Source organism: Haemaphysalis longicornis, unplaced genomic scaffold (assembly GCF_048455015.1).
Source record: "Haemaphysalis longicornis isolate Haplotype H1 unplaced genomic scaffold, Haemaphysalis longicornis Haplotype H1 scaffold_2, whole genome shotgun sequence".
NCBI lineage: Eukaryota > Metazoa > Arthropoda > Arachnida > Ixodida > Ixodidae > Haemaphysalis > Haemaphysalis longicornis.
This window is the reverse complement of record NW_027526295.1, coordinates 263400793-263425842: the sequence shown is the minus strand read 5'-3', so window position 1 is coordinate 263425842 and position 25050 is coordinate 263400793. Positions and strand designations below refer to the sequence as shown.

General features: G+C 49.4%; 1 protein-coding gene across 2 annotated transcripts in view; it reads left to right on the top strand.

Moving 5' to 3' along the window:
- LOC144170586 (chondroitin sulfate proteoglycan 4-like) overlaps window positions 1–25050 on the top strand; it is a 122568-nt gene that overhangs the window by 57736 nt on the left and 39782 nt on the right. For both annotated transcript variants that reach the window (XM_077700473.1, XM_077700472.1), the window contains exons 2-3: window positions 22396–22819; window positions 24513–24831. In XM_077700473.1, the coding sequence (XP_077556599.1) occupies window positions 22396–22819; window positions 24513–24831 (743 nt within the window). The remainder of the gene's footprint in view (window positions 1–22395; window positions 22820–24512; window positions 24832–25050) is intronic.

The window sequence follows — 25050 nt, the reverse complement described above, 5'->3', positions numbered from 1 at the left end:
ACTCGCGAATGGCGGTTGTCGTCTTTCTCTGGTGTCTCTAGAAATATTCACATGTTCCCTTAACATCCAACAATTGAATTTCATCGTAACATCCATGCAATGCTTGCAACGCTGCCGCGGGCGGCGCAAATAGCTTTACACTTCTGAGCTGAGCTAGGTAATTTTTTTAACCATTGTGTATTGACACCATGTCGGTCGGAAGTCGCACTTATCAAGATTCCGGAGGCTCCGGAATATTGTGTTGCGTGGCCTGAAGAAGCGGCCATGTCCATGCATAGCCCATTCTCTAGCTGTATCGGCAAAGTAAATTTGGTCTTCGTGGAAGCGCGAAGACAGGAAGAGTGCATGTTGAATGTTTGGCTGCCGAAGATTCTAACGAAACTTAGTACCAGCAAAAAACCTTGGTTGATTTCTCTGTCATAGGAATCGGTAAAACACGAAAGTGAAACGTGAAAATCTGCAGCTTAGCATGATTTTGCGGGTCAGCGGCTGTCTTGTTGGTGTGCTTGGCAAGCGACGTCCTGCTAAGGGGTCGCTTCGGCAAAGGTGTACTGGTGTCATATCCGTGACGGATATGACGTCAGTGAAATCTTGGTGTATCGCGGCATAAAACACTTTCGTGTTAAAATATAAAACCCGAAAACGAACAACCCTATGTATAACGCACTCTTTAGTACTAAATGTTGCTTCTCCGCAAGAAGAATCTGTGTGCAGGGGTGCAACCTTTACCGGCCGCTTGCATCGTTGTACTGGCGTCACTTCCGTGACGGATATGACGTCGGTGAAATCTTTGTGTATCCGAGAATAAAATACTGTCGTGTTAAAATTGGTCTGTAAGTCCGCCACAATGTTCCTCCGCCACAATAACATTTTGTTTATCCTCATCCCTCAGTTCTCTGGCCAAACTCATCCCTCTTCACTCTGGAAGGTGGAGCAGAATCCTGCGGTACAAGAGATCTTTCGGGATTTTGAGGAAAATACTACCCAGAAGGGCTTCAACTATTTTGTGGTTCGATAACACATAATGTGGCGAAAATCAGTATTGTTGTACCTCAGCCAGGTATTCTAATTTATTTTCACTTTTCCTCAAAATTGGTTAGATAAAAGTCGAAAGGATAGTAGCCTTCACCGGTGGTTGCGTCTTCTGCAACTTGTTTCACGCCACTTTCGGGCTCTAAAACGAGCATTTTCTCTTTGAACACTCTTCGATATATTTGTCTGTGCGAAACAATAGATTGTCTGAAGGCGAAATGATGGGAAAAAGACACACCAAGAAAGTTAAGACTCGCTGACTTTTTTTTCCTCCTCTTCACAGTTGAGCGATCCCGCCTTCGTCAGGAATGAGCCGTGTGCAGACTTAACTTGATCGGGGAAAATCAATTCCCAGCTTTAAAATAATGACACCGGCGGGGCTATTGTCTCTGGCGTTCCCTCTTCCTCCCTCGTCGAATGTTCATCTCTGGCGTACATTCTCTTCCGCAACCTCCCTGGGGACGAACAAAGCAGGAGCGAAGAAGAAGCATGGCTTGTTCTTGACGCCGGCGCGGAGAAACGCCGAGTCAAATGGACGTAACAAATGGACGTCAGCGAGCGAGGGAGGGGCAGGAGGCCTGAAAATGTGTAGCGCGGCTGGCAGCAAGTACAAAGCGAACGGATGAATGGTCACGGGAAGGGTGACACGGGGGGGAGCCCATTCTTTCCGGGAGAAAATCTCTGCCGGCACTCCGCCGACGAGCGGCCTGGATACACACTGAGAGCCCTCCGCGCGGACTCCTCAAAAAGGGAGACCCCGCAGTAGGAAGAAGAGGAATCTCAGCCGTGCCTTGCTTCCTGATAGACGCTCGCTACCGTCGCGGATGAGACGACAAAGAGACGGATTCGCGCCGCGTCCCACCGCGGTTGTCTGGCAAAACATAAAACACGGATGCGCCGCCAAGCCGAGGAGCAGGAATGGAAGTGTGTGTGTGTGTGTGTGTGTGTGTGCGTGTCTGTGTGTACGTGTGTGTAGTGAGAGAGGGGGAGTTATGCGGAATAAGCAAAAAAAAAATCCCTACCCACAAGCGTCGGAAACGGTGTTCCATGCTGCGGTTTTAGTTTATCGCCGCAGGTTTTCGCTGCTGAGAAAAAAACAAAACGAAGGAGAGGTAAAGTAGCGATGAATTTGAGCGTGATGGACGTTGCGCGTGCAGGTACTGTACCACCTGCCTCTCGTTTCGTTTCGTTCCGCATACGCTCAGTCAGGTACAAGCATGCAGGTCGTCATTATTCAACGCACTCACGTCGATGAAAGGCACCGCTGTGCTCACAAGAGCAGGAGGCAATAGCTTTGAAAAAAAATTATAGGCCATTTTCTTTTCTGATGCTTCGCGGTTGGTATCACGAGTGGTGCCCAGAAAGAAAATTATTAGGGGGAGGGGGAAGGGGAGTAGGGAGGGGGGCGCAAGTGGTCGACAGGTGCTTTTTTTTAGCTATCTTTCAATCCCGTAATGCTCGCTTTCCAATTCGTTTTGGTAAACTTATATGTGTATTTTGTAAATAAGCTTCAATGTCTCTCATCGCGTATTTTTAACGGATAGATTACTATGTGGTATGTTCCACGCAGCACTGTATTTTTAAAAAGGTTTGTTCGAATGCTTGGTGGGACCTATTTTAGAGCCAGAAAACTTACCGGCGATAGGTTACGCTGTGTCAGTTCGCTGTAAAGGGGGCTCCACGGCGAGCACCATTGCTGCGAGGTGAAAAATAAATACAGCAGGCGGGAGTAGCATGGAAATGGAGCACGGGGATGGATCATGCGTTGTCTGCGGAAACGAAACCGCAACGATTCAGGGCGTTGTGTTGGGAGGCGGTTGTATCTATTCAAATTCATATGAGGTAAATATTCGCCTTCCGAAGCTCCAATGTTTGAAGGTAATACGAAGAAACTACAAGGAGGCTAAAACAAGACCGGAATGCTGGCTGAAGAAAACCAGAGAGGGAAACGTAGAATGAAAAAGCTGCTTTCAGTTCAAAAAATTATTTTTAAAATTATGACCTCCAGTCCGACTTTTCAAAACGAAAACGAACAACAAAAAATTGAATACATGTCTGTAATTAAACAAAAAAATATTTTTTACCCTACCTGTGCATTTTGATAAAACCTCAATTTCACCCATGTTTAGGATACAAATTTTAATCGTAGTTTTCCCCTCGTCAGCCCATCCACGGGACACCGCGCATTCCAGATTTACCCGGACTCGCTCCCGAGGCCCCCGGGAGGTGATTCCTTTAAGAAGACTTCGAAAATTGAGCTTCCTCTAAACCACCTTTTTCTACAGGCTGGAAGAAGGGCACCGCCTCGTGGAAACTGCCAGGTGTTTCCGAAGCGAAAAAGGACAACGGGGCCCGTATTTCTTATGCACCTGCTTTTTTTCTTCGCGTACGCGTCACTCTACGCGGCAGCGCAAATACAAAAGCATTTTCGTCAAGCCGAAACGAAAAAAAAAAACGCAGTGTAACTCAAAACCTCCACGCAAAGCGCGAGAGGCTGGGAGAAAATGGCGGTAGCTACAAGTGCGCGCGCGCCAAAAGTGAGATGAACTTGTTTGCTCGCCCATCCCGAAAGCCCCTCCTCCTCCGCGTCTTCCTCCGCCGCGTTTCTTTGCCCTTTGCTGCGGGCCCCGGCTGGAATTTCCGATGTCGGTGTCAACACTGTCGCCATCTCAAGTGGGCCCACTTATGCACGTTTCCCCCGCGGACGCGGAGACACTGCCGGGCTCTCCCCGCAGTTTGGCTTAGGAGCGGCTGTAAGCGGCAGTGGCTGCTTATATTTCCATGGATATACGCTGGCTTTGCTCGAGGCTATAAACTGGCTCAGAATGACCTGCGAGGAATCACCGCAACGGCAAGCGACGGTGCCATTGTTAATATGGGATCAACGGGCGCTATGCGTATTATGAGCATCGTTGGCTTGTTCGTGCCTGCACGCTCTGGCTGAACTGCTACTGCTATTGTTTGTTTTTATTTAGCTGAAATAAAAACGGGGCAAATAGAAAGGAAGGGTGGTTGATGAGATTCTCACGTAGCTTATGCGGCCAGCGCTCGCAAACTCGTCGGAGGCAAACTCCCCTCTTTCCGTTGTACGTTAGGTTAATCGAGGAAACAACTTCAGTTACGCAAATTGATACCAAACATTAAAGAAAAAGCTGACTCAAGACGTGAACATAATTGTCGTGATAGTTGCAACACCATTCCGTTGCTCATACAAGTATTATTCAACCAGTTACACTTGCCATTGCATTATGCAAATTACGTTTTTCGCTGTTTTTCGCTTTTATGTTATAATGTCGGGCTATTAGGCATAACCAGTAGTTTAACAGCGATTCCTTGACAGACGCCGTACTTGTTACTGCACGTGTCTTGTAGCAAAAAGGAATCAGCCGATCGTGAGTGGTTTTACAAATGCATATAATATTCAGCGAGCCAAGACGAGCCAAGGATTCCTGAAATAACGGACAATTATGCTCTCTCTCTCTCTCTCTCTCTCTCTCTCTCTCTCTCTCTCTCTCTCTCTCTCTCTCTCTCCGCGAGCCGGCCATTGAGTTCCTGCACTTGGGGATAAGAAAACTCCTTAAGCCATTTTTTTTTCGGTCCGCTGTTTTGTAGTGTTATACGTGAGCTTATTAGACCTTATTTCGCGCTGAACAGGCAGACACGTCTGCTGAGTGGAGTGCCCATGCAGCTGTATACATACAAAATCAACTACCCCCTCTGTCAAAACAACAACGACGGGGGAACGCGAAGCTTTCCAAAATCAAGTCCAACACCAAACGAACCAACCCAGAAAGGAGCGGGCGCTATTTATTCATTATGATTGGTACGGTGGTAACGCGACTCCTAGTTTATGCGTATGGTAAGCTGGTGTGATGTGGGTCCCCTCGCTACTGGTACGATCATTCTATGGCTTTTCCTAAAGTTCAACCATCCTCGTCGTTAGACGGAGGGATGAATTTTCTGTCTAATTTTGCACGTCCATGCGCCCCTATCGAAATTCAAACTGCTTCGGCCGTGCCGGATCGGCGCAGTCGGATGGACGGAGGCTTCATTACGCGAAGGACCCAGGCTTGATTCCGATCACGGGAAGCGCTTAAATTTTTCTTCACTTCACCCAAGATCATCATCATCGTCAGAGAAAGTTGACTTTTCTGCAGTGCGTTTTGGGTGGACTACAGACGACATCAGAGAGAGAATGAAAGCTTCGCTTTAAAACTCTATCAGCGAAAACGCTATATTCCCCGATATTTATTCCCTGAAGGACATTTATAATGATGGGGACAAACCTTATTCCTCCCCGCAAATTGGCTATCAACAAAAATATCATGCACGGTCACGAAATAGGCTGTCATGAATTTACTCTTGCTAAATCAAAACTCGTTAAAGACATAAAGGTCAGCAATAATTACTAATCAAGAGCTATTACGAGACCGGCAGCGAGTCGCTGTATTGTTACCCGCCGCGTTACGTGGCTCAGTGGCTAAGGCGTTGTGCTGCTGAGCACGAGGGTGCGGCTTCGATTCCCGGCCGCGGCGGCCGCTTTTAGGATAGGGGCGAAAAGCGAAAACGCCCGTGTGTTCGAGATTTTGGCGCACGTTAAAGATCCCCAGATGGCCGGAGCCCTTTATTACTGCGCGCCTCATCGTCTGTGTAGAGTCGGCGCGTTAAACCCCGCAATCAATCAATCGATCACCTTATCATTAAAAATTTCTGTTCTTCTTACAAATGGCCTATGAATCCTTGCTTCGAAGTGGGTTTCAGCTGCGCGTGCGCGAAGATAGCTTCCGGAACATACCTTCAGATATCGAAAGAAAAGTCGCCCTCTAGCCAGCCTACAACTTGTGCCACATTGGCCAAATTCCTAATTGCAAACTGAAGTGGCTATCAGTCGTAACATGGTGAAGACGACCCGCAGATGGATTAGCTCATAAGATATACGGTACATTGTACTTAGTCGGAAAACAGCGCGAAACAAAAGCAAGTGGTTCACACAAACGCAGTTGCGCTGTTTGAATCCCTTGCTTTTAATTCGTCATTCGCACTATTTTTCTTCGAAGATTACCTATAGAAAAGACTAGGATTCCGCGAGCTCGACAACCTAGTTTTGCGCAGTTGAAATTTATTAGGTGTATCGAAACTTTTGCGTCTCGAGAGGTAATAATTATGCTGAATAACGTTTCTATGTTTAAGAAAACATAACCGTCGATACCTGTACTAAAGAGGCCATCCACGCGCTTTAAATTTTGAAGAAAGATAAACGTTTTGTTTTTCCTTCTCCCGTCCTCCTCATTTAGCAAAAAAAAAAAAATTAAAACCCAATTACTACCCTGTTCTCCACGTTGAGAACATCGCCAGATTTGCGACCCAGCTTTAGGAAATTATGAAACCCGGGGACAAAGGCGCTACCTTTCGTATACACATAGGAATGCGCGGCCTCGTTCAACTCACGCCGTTCTGCGCGTTAAAGCGCGCTTATAGTCGGGGCCTCCGGACCGCATTCCTCGCAGCGTGTACCGCGGACTCCGCGACCGGAGGGAGCCCGGTGCACTGCTAGTGGTAAGCTGCGATTTGAGGCCCCGAGCTCCGCAGCTCGCTCCCTCCAATCGATTGACTCCGGAGGAAAAAGGATGGGGGCCGACTGGGATTGGAAGAGGAGAGGGACGGTATCGCACCGCCGGCTCTCAGGTACTCGCCTCGGCTGCCCGCTCTCCCGCGCAGACCGCACACTCGAGCGGGTCGCTGCCCCTTCCCTTCCTCCCGCGCCAAACACCAGGCACCAGGCTCGTCACTTTCGCCGAGTGCCCCCGCAGTATGTTTGGCTCCGGGCGTCTTCGCTGGTGGGACGCGGATAAAAGTGTACTTTATAGCGGGCAAACTTTCCACGCACTCGCAGACGCTTTTCCCGGAGAGGCTCTTTCGCGGGACACAGGCGGATTGTAGACTAGCGTCGGGGGTTACATACAGCTATGCTGCGCCACCACTCATGGGGGATTAGCCTGGTCAGTTGGGCAGTCCTTTCCCACCGCCAACGAAGCGCGGTCATTTAACGTTTGCGGCTGTTTTAAAAACAAAAGGCCCATGCATTCCACTTAAATTCCCGGCTTTCCTCTCCAACTTCCCATGAGTAGGGTAGCCAACCGGCCTTTTTCTCTCGTCAACCTCTCTGCCTTTCCTGTGCGGTCTTATCCTTCATTCTTTCCCGGCTTAACCACGCGTCTTCGACATTTAAAAGACCGCAGGAGTGTGCTCTATTTATCAGCCGCTACTGGCCAGCGACCAGTGCATCAACGTTGTGACGTTTTGTCAGATATTTTCCGGATACCGTTCACCAGACGACACGCACTCTGTCCGGCGGACGTGTGAGTGCATGTGCCTTTGCCCAGCCGTATCCGGGCTTCGTTCTAACGACACCCAATATCATCGCTATCCACCGAACTCTAAATCTGAGCCCTGCTAAACCTCACGAACAACGAAGAAACTATTCTGCCTTTTAATGCGTGTTCCTGGCTGGCCGGCTTCGCTCTAAAACAGCAAAAATGCAGGACCTCATCCTCTCCGTGATGGCGTCGCAACTTCACTGTTTCGGTCGGCGCTACCTCTAATGCTTTCTCCAAAATATGTGCACTCGATTCCTACAGAAAACATTGGCAGAGACACTAAAGACTGCTTTCGTGTAGGAATGAGAAAGTGGCCGCGCGATGGCGCCCGGGCACCTCCGCGCACTTCCACTGCGCAGTTTATTTATTTATTTATTTATTTATTTATTTATTTATTTATTTATTTCAAGTACCTACATCGCCCATTGGGCATTGTTGTAGGGGGGTTACAGTAGAAAATAGAATACAAACAGCAAAATTGTAACTGAACTAAAATCATGCATAACATTATACATGAGAAATCTAAATACTTGCAGTACAGTATTGTAACAACAGTACAAAACACAAGATTATACAAAAAAAGCAGTAATTATATATATCAAAAATCAACAACCACGAGAAGTACAAAGCCAACGTTAAATATATGGGCCATTTCAGCAACTCAACATGCTGCTTCAATGGCTGTTAGGAAATTAGAATCAGAGGATATTGGTATTTTTAGCGCATTCCAGTCGCTAATAGAGTTTGGAAAGAAAGAGTATTTAAGGACATTCAATCGACAGGTATATTCTCTAATTTTATATAAGTGATCTTTCCGTTCGGACATATAACTAGGCGTCTTTAAATACCGCTCTTTATTTATTCCAGTCTTACCAAGATATATATTATATAGAAATTTAAGTCTTTGAACTTTCCGTCGCCCACAAAGGGGTTTCCATCCCAGGGCCTGAAGAATTCCAGAAGACCTTATTCTGAAATCGTAATTACCTGTTACAAACCTGGCAGCCCTTTTTTGCACCCTCTCCAACTTTTCTTTCAGTAGTGACCGTCATTGCCGTCGGAGTCAACACGGTTGGTATCAAAGGTCACGTGACCTCTAGTGGCGGGAACTGCGCAGTGCAGCAGTGCACTGCAGTTCCAAGACCAAGCAGGTGGGCGTACCGTATACAAAAGAGTAAGTACATCCAAAACACGGCATCCAAAATAAAATAAATAAATAAATAAATTGGCATGCCAAGATTTCTTACAGCCCGCTTCCCTGCTAAAACGAAGCTTGGGTCTGAGCAGTAAGGCAAGACACGCACGTTCACGCTTAACTTGGAAGACTCGTAGATCAAGAGTTACACGTACATTCGCATTAGCGTCCATGTTTTGTCACTGGACCGTGTTTGTGCTGTACACAGCCCATCTTTTTCTGCGCGTCATTACGAATTAGTTCCGTCTTGTCACCCTCGAATGTAGTACGCGCACTTTTCGCAACAAACCGAGCTACAACGTATTCTCATCTTCAGAACCCGCGCAATAAAGAATGTTCTGTTCTTCCGCTCCGCCGGCGCATATTTAAGCCCTGTTTCCATCGTCGCGTTGAAGGCCCGATTTCGAACTGTAGAAGCGCTAAATATGAGAGAGAGAGAGAGAGAGAGAGAGAGAGAGAGAGAGAGAGAGAGAGAGAGAGAGAGAGAGAGAGAGAGAGAGAGAGAGAGAGAGAGAGAGAGAGAGAGAGAGAGAGAGAGAGAGAGAGAGAGAGAGAGAGAGAGAGAGAGAGAGAGAGAGAGAGAGAGAGAGAGAGAGAGAGAGAGAGATTACTGTGGGTTGGAGACGGTTTTGAACGATTACTCCGGACCATTTAGATCTTTGGGCGATTCACGCCAGAACACTGAGGAGCTTAACTGGCGGGCAGAGAGGACGTAAAAGAGCGATCGCTGTGCACAAGGCCCGGCAAGAGCTTCCAATGCTGTCGTTGCAATGACACTCGCGTCACATACGCATTGTGTAGCAACATATTCGGCACATGAGCGGACATTGTGGACGCTTCGCTCCAAGAGTGAGCTGCTCTTCGCGCGCCCGGCCCACGAAACCTGCTGAGCGCCAACGCTGCCCGGCACCGAGGCGTAAAGCCCCGATCTAGCGCCGCTATTCATCGACCACGTGTGCCGCGTCAACGACAACGTGTTACGTCGTTCGCAGAGTATTAACTTCTTTCTTCCTTTCAGCCCCTGCTTTAAACAACTCGCGCGTAGTGTCTCCCGCGCTGGCGTCAGCTTCATCGTTATATTTCGCCTCGCTAGTTCCGTGCATTGTCATAAGCGCGTGCAGGAGGCAGCAAACTTAAGCGCAGTTACCAGGGCGCCCACCCCTACGGTATTTGATGTTTTGGACGTTCTATGCGCCGAAGCTACACCAGGGCCAGAGGCTCGCCATGGTGTAGGTTTCCGGATTACGTTTGACCACCTAGGAAGGTTTAACGTGCACCAAAATCGCGACACACGGGCGTTTTGGCTTCTCGCCTCGATCAGTAAAGCGGTCGCTCTGGTTGGGAATCGAATTCGCGTCCTTTAGCTCAGCAGCACAATGCCTTAGCACCTGAGCCACTGTGGTGGGTGCTCGCAGCGTATACGGGCTTTGCTGGGAGCCAGTCGGTGAGGTATAGGCAGGAAAGATATTAGAAAATATATTGGCTAACCACATACAAGGCATCGTAATCAGTCCAGCCTGGTAGAAGAAACAACCGCGCTAAAATGGATGCAAGCACGTGTAAAAGTACAAAAAAGGCTGACCCGCCGCGGTGGCTCATTGGCTAAGGCGTTGTGCTACTTAGCACGAGGACGCGGGCTCGATTCCCAGCGGCGGCGGACGCTTTTCTGATGGAGGTGAAAAGCAGAAACGCCAGTGTGCACGAGATTTCGGCCCACGTTAAAGATCTCCAGGCGGTCAAAATTAATCCTGAGTTCTCCACTACGGTGCGCCTCATCGCCTGCGCTGCATCGGTGCGTTAAGCCCTACAATCAATCAATCAATCAATCAATCAATCAATCAATCAATCAATCAATCAATCAATCAATCAATCAATCAAAAAAGATTGTTTCGAAGCCCTACACAAGCAAGCGGTTCTCAAAAATGTGGTGGTGAAAACGATCGCCATGCCTGTGAACCGAATGAAACGTTTCTTTTTTTTTTTTTTTTCTGCAATTTGCCCTAATAACTCGGTAACTAGTTGGATAAAATGGATCGGCATTGCGTGTTGTTGGAGCGGATGCAATCCTGGAGAGTCGGCAAAATCCGGAGATGGACATTCAGAGTACGCATAAGACAGGTAGCCAATCAGCGAACGAAGAAATCGGCCTTCATAACCCAAAGCACGCAGATTACATCAATTTTGGGTCAGTCCCCAGAAGTGCATGTAGCATGTAGGCATTTGTCGGTACGGAGTAGGTAAATGACTCCGCAGATAGGTCGAGCCGATAGTTCTTTTACATGATCCCGAAGCTCCCGAGTTAAGCAGAAACTTGGATTGAACAATTTTTGCCAGTCTGTCTCATGAGTATGAGCCATTTGGAAAAGTTTCGGCGTTTGTACGAAGCAGAAACTACAGAATTTATATTGGTTTTAGATGCGACTGCATCTCAATCACTCGCCTTGTCCCTCCATACGGCGTCGTTCTCCGTCCACACCCCTCCCCCATTCTCCTCACCGCGCGAGCTGCGCTCTCCGCCGCTCACCCCCTCTCCTCTCTGATAGCGAACACTCTCTCGCGAGGGGCATTGGATTGGATTCGATTGGCTTGGATTCGATTGGCTTGGCTTGGCTTGGCTTGGATTGGATTTGGATTGGATTGGATTGGATTAAAGTGGATTGTGTTGAATTGTGTTGCGTCATAGCCGCGCCACGTTGCGTCATAGCCGCGGCAGGGGGTTCACGGCACGTTTCACGCGATGGGAGAACCAACCTAACGGAAACAACAACGGAACCCCCTATGTGTCGCATCTACACAGGGGTTCCCGCGAGGGGAGGTGGGAGTAATTTTTTACGCGTTGCCGTTTCCGTTTGTAATTAAAAAAAAAACGCGATCTAGTTCCCATCAACGCCGCCTGTATAAACATTGCCTAACGCGTGAGCGAAAAATGGCCAAACAGCCACTCTTCTTTTGCTCTCTCCTACCCTTCCCCGCTCCGTAGCCTTCCAGCGTGCTTTCGTGTCCGCCAGCCAGCGCCGCTTCTCGGAAACTATGCAAAATAGTAGAAAGTTTGTTTAGCGTTCCCGAGGCGGCGCTCCTACGCCTTCTTGTTTTTCACCATGCCTGTCTGTCTTGGTATGTCACTGATAAAACTTCCTTTGTCACGAAGCAAAATCCCTTGTGCTGCCTCAGGCTGATGCCGGCATTGCGCGCTTATCTACTCGGATCACAGGCCCTGAAAATTTCTGAGTGGGGCATCCCACCTCTATCCCCTCCGCATTTAGGTATCGTTTTGACCCCGCTGTTCGCACTCCGCATCGGTACGCACTTCTAAAATTGAGGACTGTACTGTAGAAGCGCCCGGACAGCGTGGCGGGATCCCAGCTGCTTATCCTTTTGTTTCCTATAATTTTCTGAAGTTTACAAGCACGTGATATTATTGGAAAGTAATCGTAGAAGTGAGCGCCTGAACAAAAAACGTGCACGCAATTTTTTCTTCTCTGAATACTCCAGAAAGAAAAATATCAGTAAAATAATGGCTGCCCCATCCGAAAATATCGTTTTTCTGTTAGCTATATGTCTACCCGAAATTCAGTATGTTCTTACACTATTTCAGTCCGCCTCCGTCTTTATCTTTGGAAAAATGCAGCAAGTATGAAGCGAGCGACACGTTGAACGAGATCCCCAGTGCGCCACCGAACTAGCGCCAAGTCGCGGCTAAGATGTAAGCGAAACGGCCCTTGAAGCCCAACAGGCAAGCTGACAGACACACGTCGTAGAAGTGGGTGCAGCGTTCGCGACTCGCGAGCAGTGACGAAAGGCGAGATGTCCCCCGGCACGCGCCACATAGCGGATAAGTGCCTGAACTAAGCGTCCCTACCCTTCCCATTGAAAAGCGCGCGACGCGTCAGGCAATGTTAATACAGGCGGCGTTGTTCCCATCGTAGGCACTGTGAATGCCGTGTCAACGTATCTGATGCCTGTGTCCCTGAAAGTGACTGGCGTGTTAGTCACCCTGGGTTATATCTGCGTGTTACTTAGTATTTACTCGCGTAATGATCGCACTTTTTTTCCAAGAATTTTGATACAAATTTAGGGGTGCGTTCAATACGCGGGGTAAATTTTTCGCGAAAGACCTTTGAGCACAGGAAAGGCAAGCAAGTTGCGGGTCAAAATTTTTACGGTAGGTCTCATGAACATAATAAAAATAACAAACAAAAACATAATAAAAATTTCGCACACCACCGCCAGCTGCTCCGCAAAGTGACGGAAAACGCAGTGTGTTCCTGAATTAAGGAACGCGCCAGAACGAGTTTGCTGCGAGGTGACAACGGGTTGAACAATAAGTGGCCCCCGCTGTCACAAGGCGGGACATCAAACCAGACATGGGGGCCGACGCAGCAAGCTGAGTAAATTTTTTCTTTGTCTTGTGAGTACATTATGTGCATTTAGTGAGAGTTTCTTCCTCATCAATATTGAACGCATGCTTGCCGATGTCGCTAATATCGGCAAGTCTGGGTAATAGCGTAGCCATGTCCGCTTTGAAAGGGTAGGAACAAGAGGTAAGCACGATCATCATCAGTTAGACTTGGCATGGCACCACGTACTGTTGCAACAAGTTCAGGGTGCGTTCATTACGCGGGAAATTTAAAAAAAAATCGAATTTTGACGACAAACTTCAGGGGTGCGATCATTACGCGAGTGCGATCATTATGCGAGCAAATACGGTATAACCGGTTCGGCCGGGAAAGATGCGAAGGAGGCGAGGAAGCCGTCGAAGCGGCAGTACATTAGGCTGTCTAGAGATCGTCGGTGTGCGCTCGGGTTTGAGGAGCGCTGACGCCGCCATGTCAGAGGCACTTCATAGCTTCCCAGGTCAATGTCGTATGCTCTGTTACTGCTGTGCAGATAGCGAGATATACATGGCATGGTACCAACAACAGCCGTACCGATGTGACTCAAGTAACTTTAACAGTGTGATCTACCCCACTGAGAAGCCGCAGTCTCGGAGCACACTTTGCGCGCGGGAACCCCGGTTTTCTGTGTGCCCGATTGCCCGTCAGTTATTATGTGCGGTACAAACATAACTTCAGCGTATGCAGCAACTTTCGTTTTTTTTTTTTTTTTTTTTTTTTATAGATTTGCGCTCCTGGACCATATATAAAAGACGTTGGGAATATTTTATCAGCCGGTAGAGTTCCTCTTTCTGAAGGCCGTTAAATTCAACCAGCGTCTATTAAGGCAACCGTGATCCGCATTAATTCACATAACTAGGGTTTCTTTACCATAGAGGTCTGCCCGAGCCTGTGCTTTTCAAGGCCCAACCATAGAGGACACGCGCTTTCTGCTTCTGAACAGCAGCGTGCGGCCGCGGCTGCCGCTGATGCCCTTCGCGGCAGCGTTTTATTTCGCCGGCTGTATAAATAGACGCGATCGCAGCCTGTCCCCAACGCTGCGCTGGCGGCAAATAATAAGGACAAAACGGGAATGCCCGGGAAAGGCAGGGTTGCGGCCGAGATAAGATGGCGCAGGCGGCAGACCCCGAGGAGCTGGCGGCGCGGCGGCGGCGGCGAAGAGTGTCAACAGAGCCCCGCACTAAATCGAGACGCCAGCGAAAGCAGCCGCCAGGCGTGTTCTACAACGCCTGTGGCTGTGTTCCCTTTCCTTGCCGTTAGCTTCATAGGGGTTCTGTATAGTGCTAAGTGTGTTTATTCGTACACCGCCCTGGATTGATGCCTGCACAGAAAATTTTCAGTGAAGAGCTCTTGAATCCTTCTCCGGGTCAAGCAGCAACTTACAAGCGGGGGGCCACAATGACTGCACTCCAGCCAAAAGCGTCCCTTCCGCAACGTACTCCACCTCGCAGGGAATAATATCTCATTTAGAACCAGCCTGGTGGATCCAGAGTGTGCGGTCGATTTTCCTCTTATCTGTTGAACGTTCTCTGCGGACGATCATAACGGCGCGTGTCTCTCTTTTCAAACATTTATATCAGTATTTTTTTTTTTGGGGGGGGGGGGGGGGGGTAGAGGGGAGGAGAGGTTGGGCGGGAGAGCGGGAGTGCTTGTGTGCGTGTTTTTTTAGTTCATGCTTTTTTTTAATAATTCACCCTCAATCTTCTTTCGCAGTTCAAGGCTCGTATTTTCTCATCGATTATTTACTGTCGTCTTTCTTTTCCTGTATAAAGCATCATTTTGAGCTTCCAGCGTTTGAACCTTATCTCAAGACAATCAACAGCTTGAAGAAATGTCGGAACCGGCAGGTCTCGGCGGTTATTTTTTAATTGCTCTTTAATTCTACATTCAAATTTTCTGTCCTGCCTGTCATGCATGAAGAAAGGATTTAGTCTGACAGTCGCGCTGTTCACTGTCCGAGACAGGACACGTGTCGCTAATCCTCTCGGAAAAGAATACAACACGCCGGTAAAAAGCCAACCGCGTTCATAAAGCCTGCCTGCACAGCTATAGAGAAAGTAGCACGCCAATGCACAGGCAACCTACGCTCGGCAATGCGGCGCGTCGGCGCAGATTGGGTCTGCGCGTACCCTTCGCGTAGGTTAGGGTTTGATTTCCTGTTCCAACGACCGTATTCGACCCAAAAACGCCCGTCTAGGGAAGTTTCGGCGCTCGTTTTTGAAACTCGCTACGAGTGCTTGATTATGACGCCACGTAAATGAGAGCACGTGCTGAGCTTCGTTTTCACGTGTTCACTTCAGTTTCAAGTGTTCACTTGAGATTCCTGAACTGAAGAATTTTAATAGGTACGAGTAGGTGCTCCAGTAACGTCGGCCATATGTGAGGGACGGAGAAGGTACGGAACAAGAAGGACGGGAGGTGAGTAAGGGAAGAGGGGAGTGAAGAGGGCGCAGGATGGAATTTTATTTAACACCTGGTAACACCTATCAGGTTTATATGGGGTTATCACGTGCGCTGGCTCTCCCAAGCCATCGCTCAATAAGCTTGGTCGCTGATTAGTGATCACGCGTTTTGCCATCATTTATCTTTCCATTTTGCACAGAGTGCTGCATTAAATACATTTTCGTTTCTAACACATCTATATTGTGTTCTCAGCGGTTTCATTTCTGTACTGGACTTATACACTTGGCCGCCATTTTTATATTCTAACCACTCTACTCGCCTTTCCTGTTTCTGTGACTGTACAAGCCCAATGTTCCCCCTAAGCATCCAAAGCTTGAATAATTGACGCGACTGCGGTTGGGAGCAAACGGCGTGATTCTGCCTACTTCCGTTTCGGCAGTGTTTGTCGCCCCGTATATCAGAAGTATGCAATAAAAAAGAAGCCCGCTATCAAGTGAATCGCGGAGAGGGCAACGAAGCACACGCTGTTCCGAGGAGCCCCTCGGTGCCGCTAGGCCGCGCGATGCCGGCAGCCGGGTGGGCGCTGGACGAAGTTAACGATTTCAAAACACTTTCTTTACAACAGCCCCGAACGCTTGCAATCGATACCCTCATTTTAGAAAACAGGCGAGGAGGGAATGACGGAGTGCAAGAGGCGACCCGAAGGAGAATCACACGAAGAAAAGCTTTCGGCCTTGTGTCGCTTTATTCCTTCCGTTTTTACCGAACAAACCGCAGAGGACAAGGAGGCATTGTGTACGTAGCAAACAGCGTTTTGGCGAAAGCGCACGCGCGAAGCGAGTGACTTATTCTCGCATTGCGCTCTGTTTTTCGTGTCTAGAAATAACGGTAAAAGAAAGGGGACCAATAGAGAGATGTGGCGGGTGCGAAGTGAAGTCGCCGTCAATGGAGGGGTGTCCTCCCGGGGGTGTTCGGCGGCGCACGCGGTGCGTTGAACGGCAAGCATCGGTGCGTGCAAGTCGGCACGCGCTCGGCGCGAGGGGACGTCGCCGAAGATTTGCGACAGCTGCGCCCAAGAGGGCCGGCCGCCCAAAATAGACGACAGGGTCCCTGCCGCTGCGCTCCACGCAGGAGGAAGCGAGCGCGCACCCCGGTGTGCGACAGCACACGTGAGCGTTGTCGCCGCCGCCGCCGCCGCCGCCGGGGTGACGCCAACGCCGTCCACTCACTTCCGCTTCGTCCGGGTTGAGTTTATCATTGAGCATGCCTGGCTTCCGGCGATAATTTGTCCGTTCGTACGTACGCACGTCACGGCATCCTGAAACTATGGTCACGACAGAGATGTGGCCACAATCCTGCTTGGAGAACATGCTTACCCCGGCTTACGCCCCGAAAAGAACTTGGAGATCTGTATTGGAGCACATTATACTAACTCATACGAGAAACACAACGTGAGGAGATGAGTGTCTGCACCCTTACCAAGAAGCTAAGCAGTTCCTTGAACACAGGCTACACGACACAGTTGTAAGTGCCGTGCACTTTAGGCGCTCGCCTTGTCGTCGTAGCTCGCTCGCTGAACCCAAGTAAAGCAGCAGGGCGTCCCGTGGTAATGGCGTCAACTTTGGTTTTGTTCACCGTTCCCTCGGTACATCAGCTTACGGGAACGGCATCTCTAAGAATCTGGTCCATCGCGACCACGAGGTTTGGATCGACCCTAAAACGAAGCTGCGGAGCTGTTGTGTCCTTCTGTGGCCTCTTTGAGTAACACGCCTATTGGCCGAATCGTTGAATTCCGGAAAAATTATTTTCACCCTAAAGTGTTTTATTCCGGGCTTCACAAAAATTTCACTTACGTCATATCCGTCATGGAAGTGACGCCAGTTCAACGAAGCAAGCGGCCTCTAAAGAGTGCACCCCTGCACACAGGGTGTCCTTGCGGGGAAGCAACTATTAGTATTAAAGAGTACGTTGTACTTATGGTTGTTCGTTTTCGAGTTTTATATTTTAACAGGAAAGTGTTCTATGTCGGGATACACCAAGATTTCACTGACGTCATATCCGTCACGGAAATTACGCCTGTATATTTTTGCCGAAGCGACACGCCAGCAGGGCGTCGCTCGCCAAGCACACCCACAAGACAGCCGCCGACCCGCAAATCATGCTCAGCTGCTGGTTTCGCTGCACATAACTAGAGCCCACATTCTGGCCCCCACCCTGTACTCCTCGCAATGCCGCTTCTATGAGGCTCCGGGAACGCTTTACCATATTGTGTGGGGCTGCTATAAGAATTCCAACTTACCCCTCCCCTCCCCCCCTGCCCTTCCCCTCCCCTGAGCACTGGGAGAGCACTGTCCAGCTCTGACCCTGACGACCAGCTTTGGCTGGTGAAGAGAGCCCAAGAAGCCCGACGGTCTCAAAGGGTCCTGTAATGAGGACTCTTCCCCAAGGCGAACTGCTTTATAGGGGCGTTTATTCCTCCTCCTCATTTTCGCGTTTTACCGATTGCTATGACAGAGGAATCGACCACAGCTTTTTTTAAGGAACACTACCTTTCCTAATTCATGAAGTACAGTCCCTACCTTTGCATTCTTTCTCGTTTTACCTTTTTCATTTGGGTTGTGCTTGTGCCCCTAAGTGGGAACGCGACATCCGAGGGACTGTCCCGGCCCCCGTGCCAACTAGCGTTCCCCACGAGATGGCGTACTCTCCCCCTCCCAACACCGCCCCACTTCCGTGGGGAGATCGAAAATTGACAGGGAGGTGCTTTGGGACCATGCTGCGACACAGTCGCAAGAAAGCAGTGATCGTTTCTTGTGCCGGAATAAACCGGCATTTTTGGTGTTCCCTTGCGTCATGTCGTGACTGATTGCGCTGACATAACGTAAAACGCAATCGTAGGCCGACTTGCTATAGAATAAACGCATTCAAATAAACAAATTCTACAAAAACAAACTGACAAGTTGATCTAATAAAGAAAAACATTCGCGCTAGGGTTGAATGACTAAAAAAATAAGAGTAGACGCCAATAGTCTACAATAAAGCACACGCACACTAGAATCCCTATCCCCCCCCCCCTCTCTTTTCCTGCTGCAGTGCCGGGTTTGCCATAAAATAACATTTGTGCGAATACCTATCTTCGCGTCTCGGAGGTGTGCGCATTGTTGGTCTCTTCATCTTCTTGCACTTTACCAAACGCAATGAAGCTGGTGCTATATAAAGTTTCACTTCGTTCAAGCGAATCGGGCATGCCGACGAAATAAGGTATCATCAAAAATTCCTGCCGGAAGCTCTCGTAAGGCCGGAAGACCACCGAGGAATTTATCGATTTCTAACTCCCCGCGTCTCCTTCATATGACTCTTGTGAATGCCGTGGATTCCACAAATTGTTGTTGCGGCTCAAAGAAAGCAAGTAAGAAATGCGTGAGTTCTGGGGCCAGATCGTCGTTAGTGTGCACTACGGGCGCTGCCGATGTGACACTTTTATATGAGCACATTTTACGCGGGATGCTTGAAATTTCTTTGCTCTGTACCCTCAGGTATCGATTGATTGTAGGTTTTAACGCGCCGACGCAACGCAGGCGATGAGGCGCGCCGTAGTGGAGGGCTCCGGATTAATTTTGACCACCTGGGGATCTTTAACGTGCGCCGAAATCTCGTACACACGGGCGTTTTTGCTTTTCGCCTCCATCAGAAAAGCGGCCGCCGCGGCCGGGAATCGAACCCGCGACCTCGTGCTCAGCAGCGTACCCTCAGGTATCCTCTCGGCGTACACTTAGCGACAAATAGGGGCCTGGACCTGCCCATAAAGGCCAATTGTGCAGGTATGTTGTGGCATAACAGTCATGACTGTGAGTGAGTGAGTGAGTGAGTGAGTGAGTGAGTGAGTGAGTGAGTGAGTGAGTGAGTGAGTGAGTGAGTGAGTGAGTGAGTGAGTGAGTGAGTGAGTGAGTGAGTGAGTGAGTGAGTGAGTGAGTGAGTGAGTGAGTGAGTGAGTGAGTGAAACTTTCATTGAAAAAAAAGGGCAGACGAATGGCTGAGTCAACCCCGGGATATTGTGCGAAAGCCACATAAAAAATTTAGTGCCCTCCCAGTGTGTGAAGAAACATGATCGGCGAAGCTGTAGTGCGTGATGTTAGAGTCGTCTTAGCGGCTAGTTGTCATATGATTGGTTTCCCGATGGTCCCTGGAAAACAACTGTTACAGCTGTTTTCTGTAATTCGACTTCCTTCGTAGGTGGCGCTGTATTGACAGCAGAGAGTAATTTTGTAACGTTTACAACTCCTTTGTGTGCCCTAACTAATAGTGACAAGTAAATTCAACAACTCGGCGTAATGTTAGAGTCGTCTTAGTGTTTAATTGTCGTATAAAATGTTTCGCTATACTTTCGATAACACAAGAGTTAGAGCAGTTTTCTGTAATAATACTCCTTCCCTAGATGGCCATGCCTCACTGCGCAACATGTAATGGAAAAAAGCCAGCTTACAAAAACCCAGCGTACACCGATTTTTTAAAGGTCGTCTTCACCTCGAAGCCCAAATGCATTGACGCAATGCTGGGAAGTGATCTTTTAAGTGCAATATAGGCCACCTTATACCAAAGTATAAAGGCCTTGGGACTTTTTTTTTCTTTTTTTTTGTGTGATTTTCTATACTGGGAACCAATTTTTGGGCAGCGGAGAAACCTGCTTCAAAGACAGCGTGACAGGGTACCAGCAGAACTGTCACCAGGGCTAGCCCTAAAACAGCTCGGCTGTTAATTCCTGCTTACAATGTGTTGTTCGATACACTGTACTATTATGAGCAATGTGAAACGGAACACAGGAACGCATGGCAAATAGCCTCGAAACAGACTCGGGGCGATACGCGGATGGCGCTGTGTGCTGTGAAAAACAAAGGGGAAAGGAGGGCGCTCTTCCACTAACTGTTGGCACTCCCACTGCGTTGTCATTTCTACAAAGCAGCGGCTTACGTCTTTCGCTTAAAATATGGTGTCGTCCGACAGCCGATAGGGCGCACGGTGGGAATGCAAACAGCTTTTAGAACAGCGTCCCCCTTTCCACTCTGTTTCTGACGGCGGCCGCTGCGTATCACTCACAGATGGGTCTGAGGGTGTTTTCCACGCGTTCCTGTGTTTCCTTTCATATTGGCTCATAATAGTACGTAACTCTCTGCTAGGCTTCAGTGTACACGCGCAGTATTTAAAGTACGCACACAGATTTCTCGAAGGTTACCCTCTTAGTTCTCGCGCATTAACTTAATATTCGTTGATTAATCAAACTTCTTTAGTAACCAAAATGATTGAGTTGATTATCCATTTTATGAAGCGTTGATCTTCGAGCATTTGCTTCCGTCAGCAAGCTCGTTGTTCATTTTTCTAAAAGCTCGTTGTGGTTCACGGCACTTTATGGGACGAATATGTTATTCAGGCATTTCCGACGATCCGGATTCACATTTTCATATTTTTTTCAGACCTACATCCAGGCGTCGTTGCGCAAAATAGAAGGCAGCAGCGTCTGTATCAACGCGAGCTGCGTTGACCACGACCCCCGCTTTGCTCGTATACAACAGCCGGCGTGGCATAGTCGATCGGTTTCGCAGCTCAGAGCACCCAGGCTCGGCACCAGTTGTCTGTTTTTGTTGGCTATTTTTCGCTAGCGAGATGAGGCTTCATACAGACGAAGTTGAAATTCATGTTCATAGGCTAGTACTAGTACCTTCGCAATAAAAACGTGGTATTCCTTTTTGCAGCGAATGAGCAGCGCATCGCTGGTGTTTCAAGCTCTGTGGACTAAATGTGACCGAGTGTGACCTACCCGGAAGGGATTTGCTTAAAGCTAAAACCTTGCTTACTTTGTAATAATCAAGATTACAGCGTAAAGCCATTTTATTATTCTTTTTTTAAAGGGGGTGTTGTCTCCGTCGCCTCCGTCATGTGAGGTAGCGTGGGGGTGAGCGGATAGCAAAAGTTGCTGCCATGGGGATGACGAAAAGAAGCCGAAGGCAGACTGGTTCATTGCATGGCCAAAGATGAGTCGAAGCAATATAGAAGCATTACCCTTACAGATGAGATTACAGCAGAACTCGACAGGGGGACAGCATGGATTCACTGCAGCAAAACAAACTGAACTATTTCCGGACAGGGCGGGTTTTATGCACAGTAGCAACGCGGCTTTCCTAGTGCTTCTGTGTACACGGCCCGAAAATAGTGCAGACACACAACGCTCTTTCCGAGTCCGTGAGGGGTCGGTAGTAGCGGCGCTCGTTGTGTCTGAGAGAAGGAAACAGGAGGTCTCAGCTGCGGCGTTCGCTTCGTCGGGAATCTATACGCGAAGATTCCTTGGCAGCCGCCGAGGTTGAGCCACCGACAGCGAGGCGCCGACCGACAGGCGCACATGAGGAGGGTAGGCTTTGCCACAAAACACCAAACCACTGCACGAAGCTTGAGCACGCGCGAAGAGAATAGGGCGCGCTGAACCGTAACAGCGTGCGCTTCCAGGCTAGGTATACGATGCTTTTCTTCCCTTTTTGAAGCCATCTAATCGGACCTACCAGAGGAAGTTGTCTGAACACAGCGAGATGTACACTTTGGTGCTGAAGCTGAACTTTTACTAAATTTTAGTACGAAATAAGAAAAATAAATTTGAAGCATTTGAACATTTGAATTGAAGCATGTCACACATTGATACCAGGTACCGCGTAACTGGTTTTTATCTGAATACTCGATTTATTTATTAGACAGTACGAAGGACGCCCTTTGTCTCCGTGTTTTCTGCGTTGCGTGGGCGTAGATAATTTCCCTGGTTTGTTGGGTGAGCGGCGCCCTGTTTGTGTGCAGCTCAGTCTTTCGTCCGCGTCTTTTCACGCCATTGTAAAGGTGAACCTAAACCCCATCTCCCAGCTTTCTGATTTTATTCAATAGAACTCTCGGCACTCTGCTCTCTAACAGAAAGACACGCTGCAGCGCTTCCGTTCTCGTTCCACATTGCTTATCGCAGAGGCTTCCTTCCTGGGCGACGGCTTCGTGTCGCTGGAGCTAGAGGACGCCCGCGAGACGACCGACCTGAGCCTGCGCTTCCGCACGGTGCGTCCCGATGGCCTGCTGCTGCTGGCCGCGGGTCCCGACGACTACTGCCTGCTCCAGCTGTCCGGCGGCCGGCTGCGGCTGCGGCTCGAGCTGGGCGCCGGTGAACCCGCACTCCTGGAGAGCCCCGCGGGGCTGCGGCTCGACGACGGCGCGTGGCACGCGCTCGCCCTGCGCCGGAGGGCCGCCCTGGCGCTGCTGCTGCTCGACGGCGTGCACGAGGCGCGCGCCCAGCTGCCGGCACGCTTCGTCCAGCTCGACGTCAAGTGGGGACTCTTCGCCGGTGGACTGGGAGACTTCCAGGACCTCTTCCTGGGACACCTGCAGTCCTTCCGCGGGTACGACGTGACCCTCCCTCCCGCGCCACACTGCTTGTGGAGCGCGTGGCGTACAACGCCCTTCGCAAGTAGTCAGCACAAATCACTCCGCGGGTTCGATACCAACCCGCACCGGCATTCCTCTATATGGAATACAAGAACGCTCACGACATTCGGTTCCCGGTTGTTGATGACCTAGGACTGATCCGGCGCTGCTTTGGCACACTAAATAGGATATCTGAACTTTTCCCTTCTTTCGCGTACAAACCGCCTGCGGTGTAAAAGTACAGTCAGTACGGCTAAGCTGGTCGCGTGTAACAGGTGAAGCTGGTAATCTTGTTAGAAAAAGCTTTGCAGGCAGACACATCGCCAACGACGCCAGAGTTCTGGAAATGGGACATACGTTTTTGCTACTACGGAAGAACACCGCAAGTGCGCAGGTCGCCCGAGTCTTCGTTTATGTGTCTCTTCGCATCGTTACTCGTAACAAGGTGTCGTACTGGCCTGACCGGTTATCAGCTTTTGAGAGGAGCTATCATTCATGAGACGGAGTCAATAGATACCGCTTTCTATGGCAGACTTATTGATTAATTGGTCGATTGATTGATTGATTGATTAATTGTATGGTTTAACGCGCCGACGCAACGCAGTCGATGAGGTGCGCCGTAGTGGAGGGCTCCGGATTAATTTTGACCACCTGGGGGGATCTTTAACGTTAGTCGATATCTCGTACACACGGGTGCTTTTGCTTTTCGCCTCCACCAGAAAAGCGGCTGCCGCGGCAGGGAATCGAACCCGCGTCCTCGTGCTCCGCAGCACAACGCCTTAACCAATGAGCCACCACGGCGGGTTTTATGGCAGACTGGACAGTTTTTGCAAACTGGCCGTCAGCGCATGGCCTGCATCGCAGGCAAAGAAAGGAGGTTACAGACACCTGCCAGATTCAGCCTGCCTGGCCTCACTTTTTCAAAGCCCACTTTTCATTATTTCAAGCGCCGTATACGGTGAATTTACAGGCGACGAGTCGTAATTGCGATTTGGTTAAGTTTAGAGATACTTTTAGTTGAACTTATTAATCAGATCGGATCTACGACTGCGCTTTTCACAGCCCGGCGGGTGGCGATACGTGCACTGCTATCTAGCGCGACGATAAGAATGAGTTTAAATACACAATAAAGAAGACGCCGACCACAAGAGAAAATAAAACAATGACGTGTCGGCCCCCCAAATGGGCGCCTTGTTCACACTAAAAGCAGAGAAAGAAAGTAAAGAGTTTAAGTAGGCTGAAGCACGTGACATAAACGCCTTGCGTAGGCGGGGGGAAGATTGCCGTCTGTGCTGTTCAGAGTGTTTTTGCTCGTCTGTATGATTATAGATTCAAGATACAGCCTAGAGGCGAAGTTCTTCTCGGTGGCGACAACACGTGTCTTGCCCCAGTCTTGACCTATGGTTAGACGATTGTGCAGGTTCTGCGAGGGCATTAGTGGACACTTTTCCTTTCGTTACGTCATTACAATGCTCTTTTAACCGTATTTCGAAATTCCCAGATTCCGCTATGTATACTCTATGACACTTCGCGCATTTCACTTCATACAGAACCCCGGGAAATCAGAATAAGGTTGTGCATGCGTTTCAAACAAGTCAGCGGAAAAAATTCTCTGCGCTCATGAACGTCGCAGATGATGACGTCCCCCCGGCTTTTTTTTTAATGCAGTTGCATGGCGGACGTGGTGTTCAACGAAGTGGAGCTGTTCGAGTCCCCGGCCGCGTCGTCCGTGGGTGTCGTGTGGGGCGAGTGCAGCGAGGAGTTCTCGGCGAGCCGCGACCAGCCCTTCAGCCTTGTCGAGCCCGATGCGTACCTGGCCCTGCCTCGCCTTAGCGCCCGCACTGGCGGCACCATTGCGGTCGAGGTCCGCACGCAGGCGCCGTTCGCACTGGTCGCCTACTGCGCTGGCCCGCCGTCCAAGGAGGACTTCGTGGCGCTAGAAGTGATACAGGGACACCCCGTGGCATCCCTCAACCAGGGAAACGGGGTCAGCACTCTCCCGCCTTCCCTAACTCTTTCGTTGCCGACCGCATGGCGATGCGACTTGGGAACAACGGCAGGACACGATGGCGGCTGCGAAGCCTGGGCAGAACCAGTTTTGTTGACACTGTAATTAGTTAGGCGTGTTTCCATTTAAGACCTTTCCGTGGCTCCAGGAATGACAGAAAATATTCATTGTAAGGGGAAGATATCTGTGGTAGACACT